The sequence below is a fragment of the Erythrolamprus reginae genome, chromosome 2, assembly GCF_031021105.1.
Source record: "Erythrolamprus reginae isolate rEryReg1 chromosome 2, rEryReg1.hap1, whole genome shotgun sequence".
Classification (NCBI taxonomy): Eukaryota; Metazoa; Chordata; class Lepidosauria; order Squamata; family Dipsadidae; genus Erythrolamprus; species Erythrolamprus reginae.
This window is the reverse complement of record NC_091951.1, coordinates 233,229,226-233,253,220: the sequence shown is the minus strand read 5'-3', so window position 1 is coordinate 233,253,220 and position 23,995 is coordinate 233,229,226. Positions and strand designations below refer to the sequence as shown.

The 23,995-nt window shown below is 44.1% G+C and overlaps 1 protein-coding gene across 1 annotated transcript in view; it reads right to left on the bottom strand.

Annotated features, from left to right (window-relative positions):
• The window catches only part of LOC139159530 (perilipin-3-like), a 44,532-nt gene that overhangs the window by 5,091 nt on the left and 15,446 nt on the right, over positions 1 to 23,995 (bottom strand). Inside the window, exon 2 of the mRNA XM_070736841.1 lies at positions 2,210 to 2,397. Coding sequence (XP_070592942.1) covers positions 2,210 to 2,397 — 188 coding nt within the window. The remainder of the gene's footprint in view (positions 1 to 2,209; positions 2,398 to 23,995) is intronic.

Below are 23,995 nucleotides of genomic sequence, written 5' to 3'. Positions count from 1 at the left end.
GAGGGCATTGCTAGTGATCTTCTAACATGACCAAAGTAGTTGTAGTGAATATTTGTGTGTGCGTGGGGGGGGGGGAGGTTACTATTGGACAGAGGATTAAAGGAACAAATTGGAACTTCAAGCTTTGCAGATGTTTAAAGCATCCACCTCACCTTTTAAAATTCCTCCAGTGAGAGAAAATACTTAAATCTCTTTCAGCTTTGGATATTCCATTCCTCAAGCCCCATAAATGACCCCCCCCCCAAAAAAAATTGGCATATGTCCACTCATATTCCAGAGATACATGGATTTTCATCTGTCCTGGGGTCAGAGATTTACTTAAGTCCCTTAGAATTGAATTTTTCTTTACAGTAGTGAACTGCCCTAAAGCAGTCTCAACTTGGTATCTTGCAAGTATCTTACACCACATCTCTCATCCTCTCCCAGACACGGCCAGAATAGAAAAGCTGGAAAACTATTTTTGGAAGAGTGCTTCAAAGGTTTCTACCAACGCTCCTGCCTATTCCTCGAATAGAAATCAGAACATTAAAATGTACTAAGGTTGTGTGAAGAGTTCCAAACAAGCAATTATTCTGGAGTTATATTAACAAGCAATATTGAACAACACTGCTTTCTAATCAAAAAGTCACCAGCCTGAATTTGCCATTAATCCTTCCAGGTGAGTATTATGCACTCACTTAAGATCAGAGCATACAAGGCACTGCACTACATTGTTGCATGACAAAATGGCCATGCCAAATGGAGATTATACTGTATAATTACAATCCAGCACATCTGGAAAGCATCAAATTGGGGAACGTAGCAGAATTTTTTTTATTAATGAAAAGGTTGAATCCACATGAAGTCAAGCAAGAAGAACCTATGCACAAAAGATGAGCAGATTTGCTATAATACAAGAAAATGCTGATGTTTTTCCCCCCGTTCTGAATCTGATTAATGGATAACGTAGGTCTGTGTTTCTCAACCTTGGAAACTTTGACTTGATTCTCTGGATTTCAATTTCTACAATTCTTAGCAAAGGCCATCCTATCTGGAAGTTAAATTTCTTAACATCTTCAATGCTAAGAAAGATTGCTGTAGATAGACTGTTAAGCAAGAATCCAAGTGGAAGACACAATGCACAGTCCCTAAAAACAGCACTGCAGGCAGACTACCTGGTTAACATATACATTGTGCAAAGCCCTTGTTTTTAGACCAAATCCAAATCTACATAACTCAATCCAGTTGCTCATTAACCTTTTACTGGATACTAATGGTAGAACAAGATTTAGACACAGGAATATTTATATCCTGCCTTTGTCCTTTTCATAAGTAACTCAAGGCAGTGAACATACCCAATACTTTCTTCTATTTTCCCTACAACCATCACCCTGTGAGGTGGATTGGGCTCAGTGTGGGTGTGGCCCAAAGTGATTCAGCCAAATGAGTAATGGCTATTACAGTTAGGTCATTGTAACCATCATTCATCATCAGCCCAATTTATCTTTTAATATATTTTAAATCAAATATCTTTTAAGAGTTTTGCTACGTACAGTATATTAAACGTCAGCTTCTTCAATAACATCTCTGAGAAGCTGCAAATGACTCCATAGCAGTGATGGTGAATCTATGGCACAGGTGCTACAGGTGGCATGTAGAACGGTATCTGCTGGCACGCGAGCCATTTCCCCAGCTCAGCTTCAATGTGTATGTGTGTGCCGGCTAGATGATTTTTGCCTGTCACAGAAGCTCTGGGAGGGCATTTCTGGCTTCTGGAAAGCCTGCAGGGGGATGGGGGGGGCATTTTTTACCTTCCCCTGGCTCCAGAGAAGCCTTTAGAGCCTGGGGAAGGTGAAACATGAGCCTACTGGGCCCACCAGAAGTTGAGAAACAGGCCATTTCCAGTCTCCAGGGGGTGGGGGAAGGCGTTTCGCCCTCCCCAGGCATTGCGTTATGGGTGTGGGCACTCGTAGATGCACGATAACGCACATGCATGCTTTATTGGCACATGAGGGAAACAAGGTTCGCCATCACTGCTTTATAGAAAACAGTCTGCCTCCATTCCATGGCTGAATCAATGTCCCTGATTTCAGCTGTTTGGGCTATTTGCTAAAGAGACCATTCAGCAACTTACATGGTCCAACAAGGATGCTGTTTCTCGCCCAAGGTCTGACTATTCACCCTTTCCTTTTATTTCCCAAACATAGCACAGAATGACTGAGTTTCTTACCAAGTAAAAGAACTGTTCAAGCTGGAGCAATGCCTGCTCTGCACCCAGTTTGATCTTTATCCGAGAATGCTGGTAGGCTCGACTACAGAGCTTCATCGACAAGGAACTCAGGCGCCTGTAGTAACTTGGCTCTCCTTCCTGATTTTCAAGAGAGGCTGCTCCAGAGCGGTCCGAAAATGCAATGGCAACTAAACAAACAACAATTAAATCAAAAGAGATCCCCATTCACAATCCCTGAGCTAATATTATCAGTCAGTTCATTTCACAAATAACATTCCTCACAACTAAGTTTTCGAGAAATTTGAGCTAGTACAGTGATCCCTCGATTAGTGTGGTCTCGATTAGTGCGAAACGCTATACCACGGTTTTTCAAAAAATAATACATTTAAAAATAGTCCGCGTTTTTTTTTCTATACCATGGTTTTTCCCGCCCGATGACGTCATACATCATTACCAAACTGACGTCGGCCAATCAGCTTTGAAATTGCAAAGAAAAGCTTTGGAACTGTTGGAACTGTTGGAACTTGTTAAGACTTGTTGGAAGATGGCTCCTAAATGTTGCACGCGGAGCGGAGGCGGCGACGCTAAAAAGAGCAGGAGGATACTCACAATTAAGGAGAAAATTGAAGTTTTGGACATGCTGAAAGAGGGACGCTCTTATGCAGATGTTGGTCGGCATTATGGGATCAACGAATCGAGTGTGCGATCCATTCGGAAAGACGAAAAGAAGATAAGGCAAAGTTCTCTGATGACATTCAACAAGGCTGCAAAAAGAATGGTGATGCCTAGAAACAAACGCCTTATGAAGATGGAAGCTGCTTTGTCCGTGTGGGTACAAGACTGCCGCAAAAAGAGCATTGCTTTGGATACCAACACCATAAGGACAAAGGCACAGCAACTGTACAACCGTCTTGCAAACACAGAAGGAGGCGATGCAGATGAGGGAAACGCAGGTGAGGGCTGGGTTTTTTTATTCTGTCATTATTTAAGTGCTTTTTAAGAAAGGAAGGAGGGAGGGAAGTAAGGAAGGAAGGAGGGAGGGAAGGAGGGAGGGAAGGAAGGAAGGGGGGAAGGAAGGAGGGAGGGAAGGAAGGAGGGAAGGAAGGAGGGAGGGAGGGAGGGAAGGAGGGAGGGAAGGAGGGAGGGAAGGAAGGAGGGAAGGAAGGAAGGAGGGAGGGAAGGAAGGAGGGAAGGAGGCGGGCATTCTAAACGCCGAGAAGCTGTTGCCGCCAGCGCTGCTGCAAGAGGACTCGTGCCCCAAGAAAGCCGGTGAGAGGGGCGAATCGGGCGGACGGGGGTAGCGGCGAGGAGGCTGGAGGCGCTGTGTGGGTGGCCGACATTAAAAACAACCATTGCCAGCCTCCGCACTTTCGTCGCTCCCCGGCTCCTCCATCTGCGCATGCGCGGCCATGGAAAAAGGGTGCGCATGCGCAGATGGTGTTTTTACTTCCGCACCACTATACCGCGGAAAATCGATTAGTGCGGGAGGTCTTGGAACGTAACCCCCGCACTAATCGAGGGATCACTGTAGTCACTTTATTCCTCAAATAAATCCCCCTTGATTAAGCTTTGGGGAAATCTGAGCTATACTTCGAATAACAACAAAAAAAAGAGATTTCAACCCCTCTCCCTCATTGTTAATAATATTTAATTGAGGAAGTGAGGGGATTATTTTAGCACATGTACTACAATTTGGTGAGGAACCACAAAAAGAGATCAGCTTTGGCCCAGACTCCTTTTCACTGCCCTCCCTTCCCCAGCACTACACTATTATTACATTTTAGTGTAGCGAACCTAACCTTTATGCCGTGTAAAAATAAGATCCATAGGCTTTGTGAAACTGTTGTACAACCCTTTTGGTGGAGATGGGTAGGTGTATACATTTGATCAATAAATAAACTGATCTGTTCCAGGCTCCCTATCAATCATCTGCCACACTTTAGGACAGTGTTTCTCAACCTCAGAACTTTTAAGATGTGTGGTTTCTAACTCCCAGAATTCTGTGGGATGCTGGCTAGGGAATTCTGGGAAATGTAGTCCACAATCAGAAAAATTGCTGAGATTAAGAAACACTGCTTTAGAATGTTTTTTGTAAAGTCAGAGCCTTCATTTCATAAGCCTGATAAGCGTGTACTTTTGTTTGCTAAAATGTGACCCAATTTTTTTAAAAAAGTAAAGCATTTCATTTTTGGTGACCTTACCCCAAAATTGAATGGCCGATGAGTGATAGTGATGACTTGTTATGGCCTTGAACTTTTTAGATTGGGGGTTAGAAATGCCCATGCCTTTCATTTAGGTTAGGTGACAATAGGTTTTCAATAGTCTCCATAACAGAGGAGAAATAACAGATACTCTTTCCACTAAAGTCTTCAACCTAACCTTTACATAGGTCTTAAAATCAGCTGTAGGAAGGAGGATCAGCTGGAAAGATGATCGATAGAGGGATTTGGAAGAAATGGGCTTAGGTTAAGTCATGGATGATCGAATATGGTTTGTTGAATAAGCCACAAATACTGGCTCATCATATCAGTTGGGTCTTTCAGATTTCACATCACTCACTGACCAGCAAGAGCTCTCTAGGCAAGAGATTTTCAGAATTAACAGCACTCAATTTTAACAAAAATGAGCTACAAAATATTAGATTCCGTGGTTTTTAAAAATAACTAATCTAATCTGTTTAGCATAGCTAAGTCCTTGGAGAAGGGTGGCATACAAGTCTAATAAATAATAATAATAATAATAATAATAATAATAATAATAATAATAATATTTATTTATTTATTTATTTATTTATTATTTATTACTTAGATTTGTATGCCGCCCCTCTCCGAAGACTCGGGGCGGCTCACAACACGTGGAAACAAATCATAAATAATCTAACAAATTTAAAATTCAAAGATTTAAAAGACCCCATATACTAACAGACATACACACAAGCATCCCATATATAAATTAAACATGCCCAGGGGAAGATGTTTCAGTTCCCCCATGCCTGACGGCAAAGGTGGGTTTTAAGGAGTTTACGGAAGGTAGGGAGAGTAGGGGCAGTTCTAATCTCCGGGGGGAGTTGGTTCCAGAGGGCCGGTGCTGCCACAGAGAAGGCTCTTCCCCTGGGGCCCGCCAACCGACATTGTTTAGTTGACGGGACCCGGAGAAGGCCCACTCTGTGGGACCTAATCGGTCGCTGGGATTCGTGCGGCAGAAGGCGGTCTCGGAGATATTCTGGTCCAATGCCATGAAGGGCTTTAAAGGTCATAACCAACACTTTGAATTGTGACCGGAAACTGATCGGCAACCAATGCAGACTGCGGAGTGATGGTGAAACATGGGCATACCTAGGTAGGCCCATGACTGCTCTCGCAGCTGCATTCTGCACGATCTGAAGTTTCCGAACACTTTTCAAAGGTAGCCCCATGTAGAGAGCATTACAGTAGTCGAACCTCGAGGTGATGAGGGCATGAGTGATTGTGAGCAATGAGTCCCGGTCCAGATAGGGCCGCAACTGGTGCACCAGGCGAACCTGGGCAAACGCCCCCCTCGCCACAGCTGAGAGATGTTTTTCTAATGTGAGCTGTGGATCGAGGAGGACGCCCAAGTTGCGGACCCTCTCTGAGGGGGTCAATAATTCCCCCCCCCCAGGGTAATGGACGGACAGATGGGATTGTCCTTGGGAGGCAAAACCCACAGCCACTCCGTCTTATCCGGGTTGAGCTTGAGTCTGTTGACACCCATCCAGGCCCCAACAGCCTCCAGGCACCGGCACATCACTTCCACCGCTTCGTTGACTGGGCATGGGGTGGAGATGTAAAGCTGGGTATCATCCGCATATTGATGATACCTCACCCCATGTCCTTGGATGATCTCGCCCAGCGGTTTCATGTAGATGTTGAATAGCAGGGGGGAGAGGACCGACCCCTGAGGCACCCCACAAGGGAGAAACCTAGGAGTCGACCTCTGACCCCCCACTAACATCGACTGCGACCGGCCAGAGAGGTAGGAGGAGAACCACTGAAAAATAATAATAATAATACCTCCCAATGCTTACTTCTGACATATTTTCAATATTGTATATCTTTACTAGGCCAGCATATGCATTCTTGGTCTACTTTTCCTAGCTAATGACTTTCAGATGTTTTAAGCTTTACTCAAATGAATAAGTTTTTAAAACTGAATGAATGAAATAAGAAATGCTGTTAGTTGGTTAACTATCTCAGCTATTGTATACATTTACTTTTGGATTAAAAAGTTAACTGTTTTATGGTTTTAGAATTATATGCCATCCAGAGTCACTTGGCAGAGATAGATAGCTGTAGAAATAAAAGAAGTAAATAAATTTACAGGTCAAACTTATTAAAAATGTGGATAATCAAGAGAGGGAACCGCATAGTCTTACAAAAATTCCTCATCCGCAATTGGCAGAAAGTGCTCTAATAAGTCATCCGATTTGAAGATAATCTTGTCAACACTACTGGCCATCATCTGTGCCATGTCGATATCCATAATGGTGTCCACAGCACTCCTCGCTGAACACAACATTACTTCCACGCTCTCCGCGGCAGCTTCGATGCTTACATCTAGCATGGTATCCATAATGTCCTTTACTTCAGTTAATTTGGTATAAATAGATTCAATGGCATTTGTCATGATCTGGCAGTGAAAATTCAAAAACAGAAGAATGAAGAAAATCGACAGAATTAAGCACCAGCGCATATATACTGTATCTTCCTCTATAAATTTGGGTTACTGTGTTCCCCCAAAGTAAGACCCTGTATTATATCGTTTTGAACCCTGAAATAAGCGTTTGGTCTTATTGCCAATCACTCAAAAGCCCGACTATCAGGGGATGTCTTATTTTGGGGAAAACAGGGTATGTGTTGTTTTTGCATCCAATTTCAATTTTATTTCTTCAGTTTGCTTTTAGTGCAGCAATTACCTTTAAAAAACAACAATAACAAATATACAGATAGTCCTCAACCTAAAACCACAATTGAGCCCAAATTTCCATTAACTAAGCAAGGCAGTTAAGTGAGTTTTGTCCCATTTTACATCTTTTGCCAGAAAAGTTAAGCAAATTATGTAGTTGTTAAGTGAAACTGACAATGACATTGTCAGATGTCAGCTGGTAAGATTAGAAATTGTGATCACACAAGACACAGACAGTGCAACTGTCATCTTGTTGTATCCTTGTAAATAGTTTGGTTCCGTGTGAAAATGCTGTCTGAGCGAGAATCAGGAAGTCGCTCCTGATTGGCTCAGACACGGCTGCTCTCTCTCTGGCGGGAACCGCAAATGCATAAAAGGAGCGGTTTCTCCCAGGTAGAGCAGACGGTATCCGCTGATTGTCACTTACCTTTAAGAGCTGAATAAAGGAACCGTCTTTCACCCAGCCCTGTCTCTGGGTTTATTTCACTGGCGACGACGGACGGAAGAACCACGCGTGCAAAATGAACAACCTTCAAATCGGCCGGGCTCCTGAGTTCTTCGACCCGGAGAAATCGTCCTGGGACGCCTACATAGCCAAGTTCGAGATCTTCCTCGAGGCCGCCGGAATAAGGGACGCCGACGCCAAACGAAAACGGGCCATCTTCCTGAACTACTGCAGCCCAGAAATATTCGATCTCGCCCAGACTCTCACCGACCCGCTTCCAGCCAAATCCGTCGCTTGGGACGTTCTGCAAACCAAGCTCGCGAGCCATTTCAAGCCAACGAAACCAGCCGTCGTTTTCCGGCACCAATTTTCAAGAATGGCTCAGCTCGAATCGGAATCCATCAACCAATTCGCAACGCGACTTCGAACGGTGCTTGCAAAATGCAAGTTTGATAACCCGGAAGCTCGCCTCACTGATGCCTTAATTTTCGGCATGAGAAATGCCGTGGTCCGGAACAAACTCCTCACCGAAGACGAACCGTCTCTCCAGGCAGTAATCAAGCTGGCACAAACCGCAGAGGTCGCCGACGCTGCTGCCAAAGAACTGAAGGAGCACGACAAGCGAGAAGTCATTGCCAAGATCGACTCCACATTTTCCCGCGCTGAGGCCCCAGATGACCTCAGCACACCAGCCCTCGACGAGGACAGCTGTTTCCTGCTGCAACAGGACCAGCCGAGACAACCCAGGTACCCTCGCCCCCTGCGCCGGCTGCCGAGGAAACCATCCGTGCCAACGATGCCCTTTCCGGGACGCCATTTGCCACCGCTGCAACCGACGCGGCCATATCGCCGAAGCCTGCAGAGCACCTTTGCCTGAGGAAGCCTTCTCCACTCCTCGTCCTCAGCCTTTCCAGAATCAAACATCTCAACCGCGTGAAAACTGGTCCTTCCAGTTTTCCGGCTGCAAGAACTACTCAACCGCTAACCGCGACTACTCAAGAGGTAACAATCAATTTTCCGTGAATAACACGGCAAAAAAAATGGGGGCAAGATTGTAATTTCAGTGCTTTTAAACAACAAACCATGCTCTATGGAACTTGATACGGGGTCTAAATACACCATTATGCTGTGGGAAAAGCTTATAATGTACATGCCTAGCCTCTCAAAATCTGAGCTGTTACAAACCTCATTGGTAATTAGAGATTTTCAAGGGGGAATAATTCCTGTTCTAGGCCAAGTGAATGTACCTATTATGTTTAAGAATGTTAAATGTACCCTGCCTATGATTGTTGTTACAGGGGCTAGACACTCTCTCTTGGGGTTGGCTTGGATGGAACCTTTGGGAATTGAGATTTCTGGTATTTGTACTGTTAACTCTGATAGCATGCCTAACTTCTTACAAGAATTCCCGGAAGTGTTTACCCCCACCTTGGGATCGTATAAAGGGCCTCCTATCTCATTTTCTATTGACCCCAAGGTCCCTCCTGTCCGGCTCAAACCTCGCAGGGTACCCCTTCCGCTCCTCCCCAAACTTGACCTACAGCTGGATAAGCTCATAAGCCAAGGCATTTTAGTTCCTGTAGAGCAGGGGCCATGGGAAACACCCATAGTTACGCCTCTGAAACCAGATGGCTCTTTAAGGGTTTGCGCTGACTATAAATCTACGCTCAACAAAGCCCTCCAACATCACCCTTACCCCATCCCTGTGGTACAACAGCTCCTTCACTCCCTGGGGGAAGGGAAAGTGTTCGCAAAAATCAATTTAGCCCAAGCTTGCCAGCAGCTCCCTGTCGATGAACCGACAGCACGCGCACAGACAATTGTCACCCACAGGGGTGCCTTTAAATGTACCAGATTACAATTTGGAGTAAGCATAGCCCCAGGGATTTTTCAAAGCATAATGGAACGGTTGTTATCAGGGATTAAAGGGGCCATTCCCTACTTTGATGACATCTTAATTGCAGGGGAAAACCAATTGCAACTCAACAAAAGAATAAGGGAAGTGCTACAGAGGTTGCAAGATAAAGGGCTAAGAATCAAACCTGACAAATGTGTGTGGGGAACCAGCAGTGTGGAATTTTTAGGATATAAAATCGATGGGGAAGGCATCCACCCCACTACTGAAAAATTGAGAGCCATTAGGGAAGCCCCAGAACCATAAAATAAGACAGAATTGCAAGCTTTTTTAGGCCTTCTTAACTTTTACTCTGTTTTTTTAAAACAGAAGGCAACAGCAGCAGAGCCTCTACACCGTTTGCTTCAGAAAGAAACCCCTTGGACATGGGGGAGAACTGAGCACGAAGCTTTTGTACAAATAAAGCAGTTGCTAACTTCTAAAAGTGTAGTAGTCCAGTATAGCACCTCACTACCCATCAGGCTTACGTGCGATGCGTCCCCATATGGCGTGGGAGGGGTCTTGGCACACGTTTTGCCAAATAATACAGAGGCCCCAATTGCCTTCTTTTCCAGAACAATGACCAATACTGAGAGAAATTACAGCCAACTAGATAAGGAGGCTCTAGCATTAGTGGCGGGGGTGAAGAAATTTCATAATTATCTCTTTGGCAGGAGTTTTGAATTGGTTACCGACCACAAGCCTTTACTAGGCCTCTTAGCCCCCAACAAACCTACTCCCCCATTTATGTCTCCAAGGTTAATCAGATGGGCCCTTTTTCTCTCAGGATACCAGTACGAGCTCATTCATAAAGGGGGTAAAACCATCAACCACGCAGATGGTCTCAGTAGGTGCCCCATGGCAGAGTTAGTAGAGGACCCTGCCCCGTCTGCTGATGTCCTAATGATAGAACTCGAAGACAACCCACTAACAACTGCAAGGGAGGTGGCTGCACACACGCAGCAAGACCCAATTCTAAAAAAGGTGGTAAACTGTGTACTTAAGGGGTGGCAGAATGACTCTGTGGAACCTGAATTATGTGATTTTAAAACCAAAAGACTGGAGTTGTTGTATGTTAAAGTTTGCCTGTTGTGGGGTGATAGGGTAATCATTCCTGGAAGCCTAAAGACCAAAGTACTCACAATGTTAGATGTGGGCCATCCTGGGATTGTCAGGATGAAAGGTTTAGCGAGGGGGCACTTATGGTGGCCAGGTTTGGACACTGATATTGAAAAGTGGGTAGCCAAGTGTGATCCATGCCAAGAGTCGCATTTCAATTCCCCTCAGCTATTATGATTTATGTATGGTTTATGTGGGTTGTATGATTGTTTTTTTATTATAAGAATTTTAAATACTGTTTTTAATATTGGATTTCTAGTCTGTATATTGTATGTTGTGAGCCGCTCCGAGTCTTTGGAGACGGGCGCCATACGATTCTCCGTGATAATTGGAGTCAGACTTCAGATAGGGTTTTCCTTGTCCAATCACATTGAGGACTTAGCCTGTCAATCAAAATAGCATGATATACATATCTGCCTACGATGTAATATCTCCAGTTTGTCACTCAGTCCTCCATGAGGAAGGACGTGGAATTCCTGGAACCAACTCCCCCCAGAGATTAGAATTGCCCCCACCCTCCTCGCCTTTCGTAAACTTCTTAAAACCCACCTCTGCCGTCAGGCATGGGGGAACTGAGATATTCTTTTCCCCTAGGCCTTTACAATTTACACATGGTATGTCTGTATGTATGTTTGGTTTTTATAATAAGGTTTATTTTTAGTTATTTTACTATTGGATTGGATTGTTACATGTTGTTTTTATCATTGTTGTTAGCCGCCCCGAGTCTACGGAGAGGGGCGGCATACAAATCCAATCAATCAATCAATAAATAAATAAATAAATAAATAAATAAATTTTAAAAATTAAATAAATAAATTAAATAAATAAATTCCTATCTGACTGCTGATTAATAGGTAGAAAAAAAATTTAACACTACAAGAGTTTCTTCTGCTATTATCTCATCATAATTTACTGTATTTTTAACTTGACTGCAATATTTTACCTCAGTAACCGGATCGCTTGTCACAGACTATTTCTCAAAGTCAGCTCAGGACAGTAATCCAGCCATGCTGATCACAAAGGGCTTGCCCGATCATTTTATACTATCTCCTAGCTGGTATTTGTTTTTCCGCTCTACAAGGTGATTACCAGAGCTTGCTCCAGTCACCAGATTTTAAATTTCCCGCTCATGTCCACCATCTTACAGGCGCTGGGGCTTGCAGCCGTGCCAAACCCCCTCCCCCCCAAAAAAACAAAAACAATGGCTTCAGACTGTGTTATCCAGCCTGTCAGCAGATTAGAACCGATTAGGAGGTTCCGCTCCAGACGCCTGATGGACCCTGAGAGCTTTCAGAAGGCGCTTGGGGTTTTACCAGATTCGCTCGTCCACAGCTCGGCAGAGTCTCTTGCTGAGGCCTGGAACAAGGCTGCAGTGGAGGCTCTTGACCGAATGGCGCCACTGCGACCTCTCTGTGGCACTAGACCCCGTAGAGCTCCATGGTTCAACGAGGAGCTCCGGGAGTTGAAACGCCAGAAGAGACGTCTAGAGAAGCGATGGAGGAAGAGTAAGTCCGAATCCGACCGAACACTTGTAAGAGCTTTTATTAAGACTTACAAAGTGGCGCTCAAGGCGGCAAGATGCGCGTACCATGCCGCCTTGATTGCATCAGCGGAATCCCGCCCAGCTGCTCTGTTTAGGGTGACCCGCTCCCTTCTAAATCAGGGGGGAGTTGGGGAACCCTTGCAGGGCAGTGCTGAGGAATTTAACTCGTTTTTCGCTGATAAAGTCGCTCGGATCCGAGCGGAACTCGACTCCAATTGCATAGCAGTATCGGCTGACAATGAGTCAGTCGAGGTGACTGGGGCTAAACGTCTTTGTCCATCTGTCTGGGAGGAGTTTGACTTGGTGACATCTGATGAAGTGGACAAGGCCATTGGAGCTGTGAGTTCTGCCACCTGCTTACTGGATCCGTGTCCCTCTTGGTTGGTTTCGGCCAGTCGAGAGGTGACACGGAGCTGGGTCCAGGAGATTGTCACCACCTCCTTGGGGAGGGGGTCCTTCCCGGCTCCTTATAAGGAGGCACTTGTGCGCCCCCTCCTCAAGAAGCCTTCCCTGGACCCAGCCGTGCTTAATAACTACCGTCCAGTCTCCAACCTTCCCTTTATGGGGAAGGTTGTTGAGAAGGTGGTGGCACTCCAACTCCAGCAGTCCTTGGAAGAAGCCGATTATCTAGGTCCCCAGCAGTCGGGTTTCAGGCCCGGCTACAGCACGGAAACTGCTTTGGTCGCGTTGATGGATGATCTCTGGCGGGCCCGGGACAGGGGCTTGTCCTCTGTCCTGGTGCTTCTTGACCTCTCAGCGGCTTTCGATACCATCGACCATGGTATCCTTCTGCGCCGACTGGAGGGGTTGGGAGTGGGAGGCACTGTTCTCCAGTGGTTCTCCTCCTACCTCTCCGGTCGGTCGCAGTCGGTGTTAGTGGGGGGTCAGAGGTCGACCTCTAGGTTTCTCCCTTGTGGGGTACCTCAGGGGTCGGTCCTCTCCCCCCTGCTATTTAATATCTACATGAAACCGCTGGGTGAGATCATCCAAGGTCATGGGGTGAGGTATCATCAATATGCGGATGATACCCAGTTGTACATCTCCACCCCATGTCCAGTCAGCGAAGCAGTGGAAGTGATGTGCCGGTGCCTGGAGGCTGTCGGGGCCTGGATGGGTGTCAACAAACTCAAACTCAATCCAGACAAGACGGAGTGGCTGTGGGTGTTGCCTCCCAAGGACAATTCCATCTGTCCGTCCATTACCCTGGGGGGGGGAAACTACTGACCCCCTCAGAGAGGGTGCGCAACTTGGGCGTCCTCCTCGACCCACAGCTGACATTGGAACATCATCTTTCGGCTGTGGCGAGGAGGGCGTTTGCCCAGGTTCGCATGGTGCACCAGTTGCGGCCCTATTTGGACAGGGAATCATTGCTCACAGTCACTCATGCCCTTATCACCTCGAGGTTCGATTACTGCAACGCTCTCTACATGGGGCTACCTTTGAAAAGTGTTCGGAAACTTCAGATCGTGCAGAACGCAGCCGCGAGAGCTATCGTGGGGCTTTCTAGATTCGCCCACGTTTCTACATCACTCCGTGGCTTGCATTGGCTGCCGATCAGTTTCCGGTCACAATTCAAAGTGTTGGTCATAACCTTTAAAGCCCTACATGGCATTGGACCAGAATACCTCCGGAACCGCCTACTACCGCACGAATCCCAGCGGCCGATAAGGTCCCACAGAGTTGGCCTTCTCCGGGTCCCGTCGACTAAACAATGTCGTCTGGCGGGCCCCAGGGGAAGAGCCTTCTCTGTGGCGGCCCCGGCCCTCTGGAATCAACTCCCCCCGGAGATTAGAACTGCTCCCACCCTCCTCGTCTTCCGTAAACTACTTAAGACCCATCTATACCGCCAGGCATGGGGGATTTGAGACACCTTTCCCCCAAGCTTATTATAATTTATGTTTGGTATGTATGTGCTGTTTGGTTTTTTAATTGATAGGGTTTTTTAGTTTTTTCTTAATATTAGATTTGTGCCTGTACCATATTGTTTTATCGCTTGTTGTGAGCCGCCCCGAGTCTTCGGAGAGGGGCGGCATACAAATCTAATAAATTATTATTATTATTATTATTATTATTATTATTATTATTATTATTATTATTACTGGGCTGAGGAGAGTCTCTACGGCTGATTCACAGGAGATTTCCCAGCAGCCCAAGGAGAACAAAACAACAACAACAACAAAAGCAAAGGCATCACATTCTGAGCGGAAGGCTTCTTTGCCTGTTGTCACCCAGAGCGGGAGAGTGGAGTGACAAAAAGCGTGAACGAGTGCGCAAATCTTTGGAGGATTAGAGGAACATAATTATTCAGATACTTCAGATAATGAGAGCCAAGCCTCAGCAATGGAAGAGGCAGAGTGTCAGGATGAGGCCCTCTCTGCTGATGAAGTTTTTCCAATAGAGCAGCCTACTCCTGCAGGCCTTTTTCCACCAGCCTTATTTAAATCACTTCTCCAGAAGGTCTCTGGCCTCGCCACACCTCCTATCACAGGAACTGGAAACAAAGCTTCTACTTCCCATTCCATATATTGCTGAACAAGTCCAGGCAGTGGCCCTTATTCCAGCTCCTCAGCTGTTCATTGATAACATTCAGAAGCAGTTCACTCTTCCTGTGGCAGACTCAATACCTCCAACTTTTGACAAGAAGCATTTCAATGTAGGTCCTGAGCTAGCAAACTTGCTCAAGCCCCTAACTTATCACCTACAGTTAACAACAATGGCAAAAAAAGATAGTAAAATGGGGCAAAACTCAATTAACAAATGTCTCACTTAACAGCTGAAAGTTTGGGTTTAATTCTGGTCATAAGTTGAGAACCACCTCTATAACTCATACTAGCTTTCCTAGGGCTAAGATTCCAGGCTTTCCCTCCCATCTGTCCTTCCACTCCCAGCTCCCAAATTTCCAACTTCTCTTCCCTCCAAGAATATAAACAGGAAGGAGGACCCCTGTGTTATTGATTGATGGTTATAAGAGCCAATCAGCATTCACTGAATTTGTGGGTAATAGGAAATGGCCTTTCCCAACACAAGGCCTCCAAATCAGGCCTGAGATGAGAGATGTTGAGATGTGGTCCATGCTGTTTGTCCTCCTGTAATTCCCCCCAGAATGAGACAGCCAGTGTTTTCAATGGTTTGCATCAGGGGTAGGTTCCAACTTCCCTCGCTGCTGGTTCGCATGGGTGCGCTTCGTGGGAGGGCCAGTTCTTTGTGGGCACACATGCACAGTAAGAAAAAAATCCCCTCCCCCCAAAAACCCCAAAGCCAAAAAAAAAAAAAGATGGCCTCCATATGCACAGTACAGGAACTTGGCTTCTGCACATGCTCAGGAGGAAAAACGTTTTTAAAATGTGGGAATTTTTTTTTACTTTTAAAGATGGTGTCCATGGACCGGCACTGACCAATCCAGTTTTGTGACATTATCATGACGGCACCAGCGGGTGGGTACCGGTTCTTGTGAACCAGTACGAACTGGGAGAAACCCACCTCTGGTTTGTACACTTTTTGCAGTGAAGAGAGACACACAAACACAAAAGCCCATAATTAACTATGAGTAGGTTTATGATGGCGATAAAATACCAAGGCAAAACAAAGCAAGGCAACAGGAAGGAATTATTACACCGGTTATTTCCATTTGGGAGCAAATTTTATTTATTTAGACTGGTCTATATCACATACGTGGCATATACATGGATATTGTAATTTTTCAAGTTTCACCTGCAGCATCACATGATACTAGATTAGTTAGACCAGCTGGACATGCAAATCCAGATTCTCAATACAAAGTAATGGACTTTCTTAACTTAATTTTGATTTTTCATATTATATGTGCTTACTAGTCAAAATCTTTTAAAAATCGGTTTCTGTGAAAATTTGATGGGCTTAAAAGACAATACATTTCATTAGTGGTTTAACATAGATTTGGCTGCTCCATCTTATTCTTATTTATCTGAAAGGTCTAGCTTAACATTTGTTTTAAATTATTATAGATGTATAGAAATTTGGTCCTACCTCAAGGCATTGTTTTAAACCAGGGGTCTCAAACTCAATTTATCTGGGGGCCGCTGGAGGTAGAGGCTGGGTGAGGCTGGGCCACATCAGGTTTTCCCCCCAAAAAGCTCTTACAAAAACATTCCAATGTTATCAAATGTCTTTATTTTTTCATCTTATTTTATGTTAAAAAATAAAAATAAATTAACAAATTCATAAGAAAAATAAAAATAAATCAGTAATAAATAAATAAAATGAAAATGATAATAATAACAACAACAACAACAATAATAATACAGCAGATATAGAAGACTGAAGAAACCACATATACTGTAGTTGCTGACTAGAGAAATGTAATTAGTATTATTGAGATTCAAATGTCTGTATTAATAGTTCTTTAATACTTAACTTTCTGAACATGAATGGAACATTGAACATGAACTGTTTTGAACGTGGCTTCTTCTCCCTACTTCTTGCTGCTAGAGATCTGGCAGCTCTTACTCTTGCATAACTAAGCCACATTTGGTTTAAGGGAGGAAGCAGTTGAGACCCTCCATAGGCCTTGAAGATGCTCACCAGTAAGTCTGGACCTGTACTTGGATTTGTTAAATGAGAAGCTGGAGGCCGAGGAAGGTTAACAGCTCTTTATTGGCAATCAGGAACAGTTGAAGTGACCAGCTCGCAGGTAGGAAGTGACTGCTGGCTACCGGCTAAATCCGCGCCTTATATACCTTGCTGGCGCGGGGAAAACACGTGAGTTCCTCTTTTTTAAACTTACGCGCCAAGGTTTCCCTTGGCTGCGACTTAAGCCAATCAGCGGTTACCTTTATTTAAAAGTACAAACATAACAACCTTTCCCCCATAGGTTGAACAAACTGTCAATCATTTAGATATGTGACGTAGTCTTGTAACCTGATTGGTGGCTTGCTGACTCGCCCAGACCTGCGCAGTTCAGTTTGCAGGGAGTTGTCCTCCTGGTCGGCTGGGTCCTGTGCTGCTCCGTCCTGGTAAAGATTGTCTTGCCCTATGGACGTAGAAGTGGCCTTTCCAACACCAGCCGCCAGGGTTCCAGGGCAGCCGCCGCTGGATGCCAAAAGATGATGCGGTGAGTAGTCTGGTTGGTTTTGGTAATTCCCATGCGTTTGATCTACGGGAAAAATGTCATTGTTACTTTGTGTTAACTCACTTGGATGTCGTTTTCTGATTTGGTCTATGTGTCTGCGCCAGATTTTCCCATTGGCCGGTTGGATCGTGTATGATTTGGGGCCGGTTTTCGATTCAATTGTCCCCTCTCTCCAGCGGAGATTTGAGTCAAAGTCTTTTGAATAGACTGGGTCGCCCGTTTTAAAAGTCCGTTCTGGTTCCGTTGTATGCTTATCTTTCCTTTCGGAATACTTTGGGTGAATTTTGTCCAGCTGGGAACGGAGTTTCCTCCCCATGAGAAGTTCTGCTGGACTTTTGTTTGTGCTGGCCGACGGGGTGATGTGCTGGACTAATAGGAATTCGTCCAGCTGCTGTTGCCATTCTCCAGGTGCTGACCGGTGCAGGGCTTCTTTTGCGAACCTCACCATGCATTCAGCCCGGCCATTAGCGGCCGAGAAATGGGGAGATATTAATGCATGTCGGATCCCCCTTTTGGCCAGGAAGACCTCCATTTGCCTGGAAGTTAATTGTGGACCGTTGTCCGAGACAAGCACATCCTGCAGTCCATGTGTTGAGAAAAGTCTCCGCAGCGGCTTTATTGTAGCTGCTGTTGTAGTTGAGGTCATTAAGACAACCTCCAGCCACTTGGAGTATGCATCGACCACAATGAGGAATGATTGTCCCGCTAGAGGTCCTGCGAAGTCTATGTGTATGCGGGACCATGGTCCCTTTGGTGTCTCCCACTCCGTTGGTTTGGTCTTTGGTGGGTCTGGGCGAGTTTGTTGGCATGGGTGACATGTGGCTACCTAGGTTTCTATGTCCTGGTCTAAACCTGGCCACCAAAGGTGGCTCCTGGCCAGGCTTTCATCTTTACCATGCCTGGGTGACCCTGGTGTAACAATTTCAATGCTTTCTTCTGCAGCTGTTTAGGAATTACCACCCTGTCACCCCACAATATGCAATCTCTTAATACATTTAATTCAGTTTGTCTATTCTTGAATACCTGGCATGTCTCTTTTGGAATCCCCCCCCCCCTCCGGCCACCCTTTAAGTACCCATTGCTTTACTCGGGATAACAAGGGGTCTATTTCTGTCTCTCTGGCTATTTCCGCTGCCGTTATTAATGGGTTTTCTTGCATTTCTATCAGCAATACATTGGACGCTGGGGCTGGGTCGTGTACTAATTCTGCCTGAGGACACCTACTTAACACGTCTGCGTGCCCAATTTCCTTCTCCCTCCCTGTGCTTAAGTACATAATTATAAGCAGCTAAAAAGATCGTCCAACGGGTCATTCTCGGAGACAGAAATGTGGGGGTCTGCTTATCTCCTGCTAAAATGCCTAACAATGGCTTGTGGTCCGTAATCAATGTAAAAGAGTGGCCAAACCAATATCCATGGAAGCGTTTAACGCCTGGAACTAAAGCTAATGCCTCCTTATCTAATTGAGAGTAATTCCTTTCTGCAGGTGAAAGGGTTTTAGAATAAAACGCAAATGGGGCATCTGCGCAGGGAAAACAGACGTGAGTTCCTCTTTTTTAAACTTTCGCAACAAGGTTTCCCTTGGCCGTGACTTAAGCCAATCAGCGGTTGCCTTTATTTAAAAGTACAAACATAACAGGATTTATTGAAGTTCAAGGTAGAGAAGAGCTTTTCGCACAAGTACGTGCTCCCAAAAAGACACATGGTCCACTTGAACATTCGGGAAAGCTCAGGGAAGCTGGGGGGGCGATTCTGTCAAAAATTGCCCGAGCTTGTCTGCTTTTCCACTCACCTCCCTGAACTTGGCTTTGAGTTCAGAGTTGCACTGCAGGTCAATGAGCGCCATTTGAAGCACAGGAGGGGTATCCTGCACATCAAAGGAGGAGGGGTTCCCAAAAATTTGAAATGTTGCTCTGTGCATCTTGAAGTCTGCAAATGTGTGATCAAATTCCTCCCGTAGCTTCAAAATGACATCCACATACTCCTCACCACTGGATGGTGTGCCTGCATCCATGAGTGCCTTGCATGCTGGGAAATGGCAAATGTTTGTCTGAGAAAGCTGGGCTTTCCATAACATACGTTTTGTAGAGAATGCTCTCACATTGTCATAGGCAGCACTGACAAGTTGCCCCTGGCCTTGTAACTTTTTGTTCAGTACAGTAAGCTCATGTATTGATATCAACAAAAAAAGCTAAGTCCATAAGCCATTTTGTATCACTTGGCGCAGGAATAGCAATCCCATCTTTCTCCACTTCCGCTCTCAACTCAAAAAATCTCTTCAATATGTTTCCCCTGCTGAGCCAACGTACCTCGGTGAAGTAGAGCACATCCCCATATTCTGACTCCATTTCCTCTAAAGAAGCCTGAAACCTGTGCTTTAAGCCCCTGGATCTGATACTCCTCAGCATGTTTAGTTGTGTAATGACATTTCAAATTGTATTCCTTGTGCAAATAAGACACGTGCTCATCACCAACCTTTTTTCTTCACTGCAGGCTTTGAAAAAGACATGTTTAGGGCTGTCTTATATATAATTGCCCCCCGGAGGCGGAGTAAAGACGCTGAGACATATATTGTGGATTAATTAAGGGTCATTTATTAATTAGCATAAATTTAAATAACTTTAAATAAATTTAAATACGTAACTTTGAATATTTAATTCAAAACAAACTAAGGACCTGCAGAGCCAAACTAACGGGGCGGAAATTCCTAAATAACTAAATGCGCCACACCCCCTAACCAATCCAGTCCGCACCGTCAGTGTGGAATAGGCGAAAAAACGGCCGCCTCTAAAGGGGAGGCCGCAAAAAATTCCTATTCGGCCCCAAAGGCGACCTCCTTATGACACACTGTTGATAGCGGAGGGTGGGCGAGTGTTCGCTCCAATTGCCGCAATGCGGAGGTCCCTTCCGGATCGCCCTTAAATTATTCGTTTTGCTTTGCAGAGTCACTTAAAAACAAAACAGAAAGACCAACTTTAAACCACATTTCGGGGGGGGGGTTAGGAAAGCAACTCAGGTTAGTCATACATACCTCAAAGCCAAGGATAAAGCCACTTCTGGCCTCAGTGGTCTTTATATACCTATGAAAACATGAAAAGGCAGAGGCGGGCTATCATTGACTGACAGTTCCGAAAAGCAATCAAAAGCTTCTTCCACTGCTGAATGGGAGATAAGGAAAATTGTGTTAGGAAAGACAATGGTTTTAACAACCCACAATCAGGTTGATTAAGAATTATGTTAACTAGAATTAAAAACATCCAGAGAAGCCGATGCTAGAAAAGGTAGCTATAAATTTATAGTAACCATATCTGTCCTTTATTAAAAAGGGCAATCTTTTATTTTTTTAAAAAAAACCTGTCCTTTAGATTTATTAAAAAATTAATCATTATTCTAGGTCTTGCTCTTTTATTTTTCTTCATTCTACAGAGTTGTAAACACAAAGAATTAAATGTTTGTATTCTTATGAACCTCTTTCAGATTTATCCCTTTTGGGGATTATACTTTATTTTTTTCCAAGGTGTAGGTTCCTTTCCTGGTGTAGGTCGTCTCTGATTTACAACCAGTTTAATAGCCATTCAAAATTATAATGTACTCAGTTATCGCATGGTCAAATGATTGCATTTTGTGTGCCTGGCAGCCAAACTTGCATTTATGACGGCTTGCAATGGCCCATGGTTATGTCATCACACTTGCAACACTTTTTGCCAATGGCAAAACCGCCCACTGGTTAAAACGGATTTGCACTTACGACCACTTGTTTTGCTTAATAATCACAATGACTTGCTTACGGATGGTCATAAAAACAGTTGTAACATTAAATCTTATCAAATAGTGACTCAACTTATGACTGTGGTACCTTAACAACTGATATTCAGATCCTTATTATAGTTGTAAATTTTGGACTACTGACCGTCCTATTTCATTAGTATTTCATTATCCTATTAGATTTCTTTGTGCCTTTGTTTCTTTAGTGTTATGCAGCTTAGCTATTTATCATTGCTGTATCTTTCTTTAGTGTTATGTAGGTTGGCTATTTATCATTGCTGTATCTTCTTGCTGTGAGATTCCGGATGCTGCGCATGTGGAGCAACCGTAATCTCGTGCGCAGACGTTCTTCCAGCAGCAAAAATTCTGTGCACGCATGGAATCAAAACCCAAGTGATTTTAGCTGCCAGAATTGCTTATGTTGTGCGTGCATTGCGCCTGCAAGACCGGCGGCAGTGGAGCGAGACTATGCACTCCATTGCCGCTGCCGGAATAGCGTTTCCAACCATTCTGGGTCCTGCCCATTACTACGTAGCGCAGTCTTTTGGAGTTCCGCATTCCCTGCAGGCTTTTCCCAGCCAACTACCAACTCACCTCTGGAGGTGCCTGGAGCTGGTTCTTCCTCCTTCTGTTGCAGCTCCTGGGGAAGGAAGGAAAGGCTGTTGTTAGTACCAGTTTGCTCTTTCTGTACTTGCCCTCTGCTCTTCCCATGTAGCATATTGGACTCCTTCCTATCTGAGGGGCTCGTCTTCTGGCATTGTTTTGATGCTTTTCTTGGGGTTTTCTTACTAAGGATACTGGAGAAGGCTGCCATTTCCTTCTCCAGTAGACCACATTGTGCCAGCATCCCCCACTAGGACCTGTCTGATTGGGTGGCCCTGCACAGCATAGCTCATTGCTTCATTGAGCTTCGCAAAGCAAGGCATTGATCCCTGAAGAGGGTAGAATACATACCTCTAACTCCTGGAGGAGGCGCTCCAAGCTGTCCGGGGTGTTTCCTTCCAGGCTGCCCAAATTCGCCGGACTGTTCTCTGGAGAATCCTGTGGACGACAATGATCCCATTCTAAATTACCAATCTCATTACTAGGAAGAATTGCCACAATAAAAATGACCATATTACCCAAATTTCTATATTACTTCCAAACAATCCCAATTAAATTAGAAGGAACCTTTTTAAAAAAAAATTAGACAAATTAATATCCAAATTTATATGGGAAAAAAAGAGACCAGAATTAGACTTAAATGGACACAAGATAGCCCTATGCAAGGCGGACTTGGCTTACCCGACTTCAAACTCTATTACCGAGCAGCAGCCCTAACATGGGTTAAACTTCAAAATACAAGACTACTAGCTTTGGAAGGATATGATATCCAGTCCGAATGGCACAGTTTCATTTGGGACAGCAAATCTACTACACACTCATATTTTAAACACCATCTGATAAGGAAGTCATTAATAGACAACTGGAACTTAATTAGGAAGCAACATTATTTTAAAATACCACTATGGTTCTCAAGCATAGAAGCAATAATTTACCCAAACACTATAAGTCGACAAAAACTATTAAACTATTCACACTTATTAGATAAAGACTCAAAATTAAAAACACGAACACAGCTAAATGAAGAAGGAATAAAAGTGGATTGGTGGTGTTATCACCAAATATCATCTAGATTCCATGTAGACATAAAGAAATATGGAATACAGAAAAACTACACTCCATTAGATAAAATCTTATCAGGACCCCACAAGAAACATTTACAAAATACTCCAAGAACACCAAAACGTGGAAGAAATAGTAAAAGGGAATATGATTGCTTGGGCAAAGAATATAGGTCACACAATACAATTGGACCAATGGGAAAAAATATGGCATACCAATTACAAAATCACAAAATCCACCGCATACAAAGAAAATGCAATAAAAATGTTTTATAGGTGGCATGTGCCCCCTGAAAGGCTAGCAAAAATGTACACCAACCTCAAGCCTAACTGTTGGAAGTGTGGTGAGAAACAAGGTTCATATTTTCATATGTGGTGAACCTGCAGACAAGTTAAAGGAATCTGGCAGAAACTTCAGAAATGGATAAAGGAAATAACTAAGATTGAACTAGAAATGAAACCTGAAATATTTTTGCTTGGCATTATTGAAAATCAGATGAATAAGGAACATTATTACCTAATACAACATCTAATAACATCAACGAGAATAGCTATCGCACAATTTTGGAAGAATGAAAACATGCCAAATGAAAGGAATTTAATAAAAAAAATGTTAGATTGTGCTGAAGCAGATAAACTAACAATGGAACTAAAAGAAAAAGAAAAAACAAAATACTACCAAATATGGGAATAATTTTACATTTGGTTAAATAAAAGAACACCCCTTTATAGTGCTACGAGATAAAAAAACAACTTAAAGAACAATCTTTTTTTAAAAAGTCCATATAGTTTTTTGCTTGGTTTATTTGATAAGAACTTACGACATAAGAGTTCAACTATAACAACATACAACTCAAACCACTGGTCTTAACACCGCCAAGAATTTTTTTTTTTTAAAGAGAGGACGCTGTCAACAGTCTCTACTACAGGAGAAGAGAAGAAATATATCTCTTGCTTGTTTTTTCTGTTCTCTGTATTTTATGTAAATGTACTGTTTGTCGTTATTGTCTTATTATATACACAGTGGTATCACGGTACTCGACCACAATTCGTTCCAAAAGTGTGGTCGAGAACCGATTTGGTCGAGTACCGAATTTATTTATCCCATAGGAAATAATGGAAATGGATTTAATTGGTTCCCAGCCCCTGTTAACTCTCTAAGAACCAATTAAATCTATTTTCTTTATTTCCAATGGGATAAATAAATTCGGTACTCCAAGCTGCAGGAAGTGTGGGGGCTGCTGCAATCCCAGCAGCTTCAGGGGGCCGAGGAGCTGTATAAGAGCTCCAAGCTGCAGGAAGGGTGGGTTCAGATACCGAAGCAAA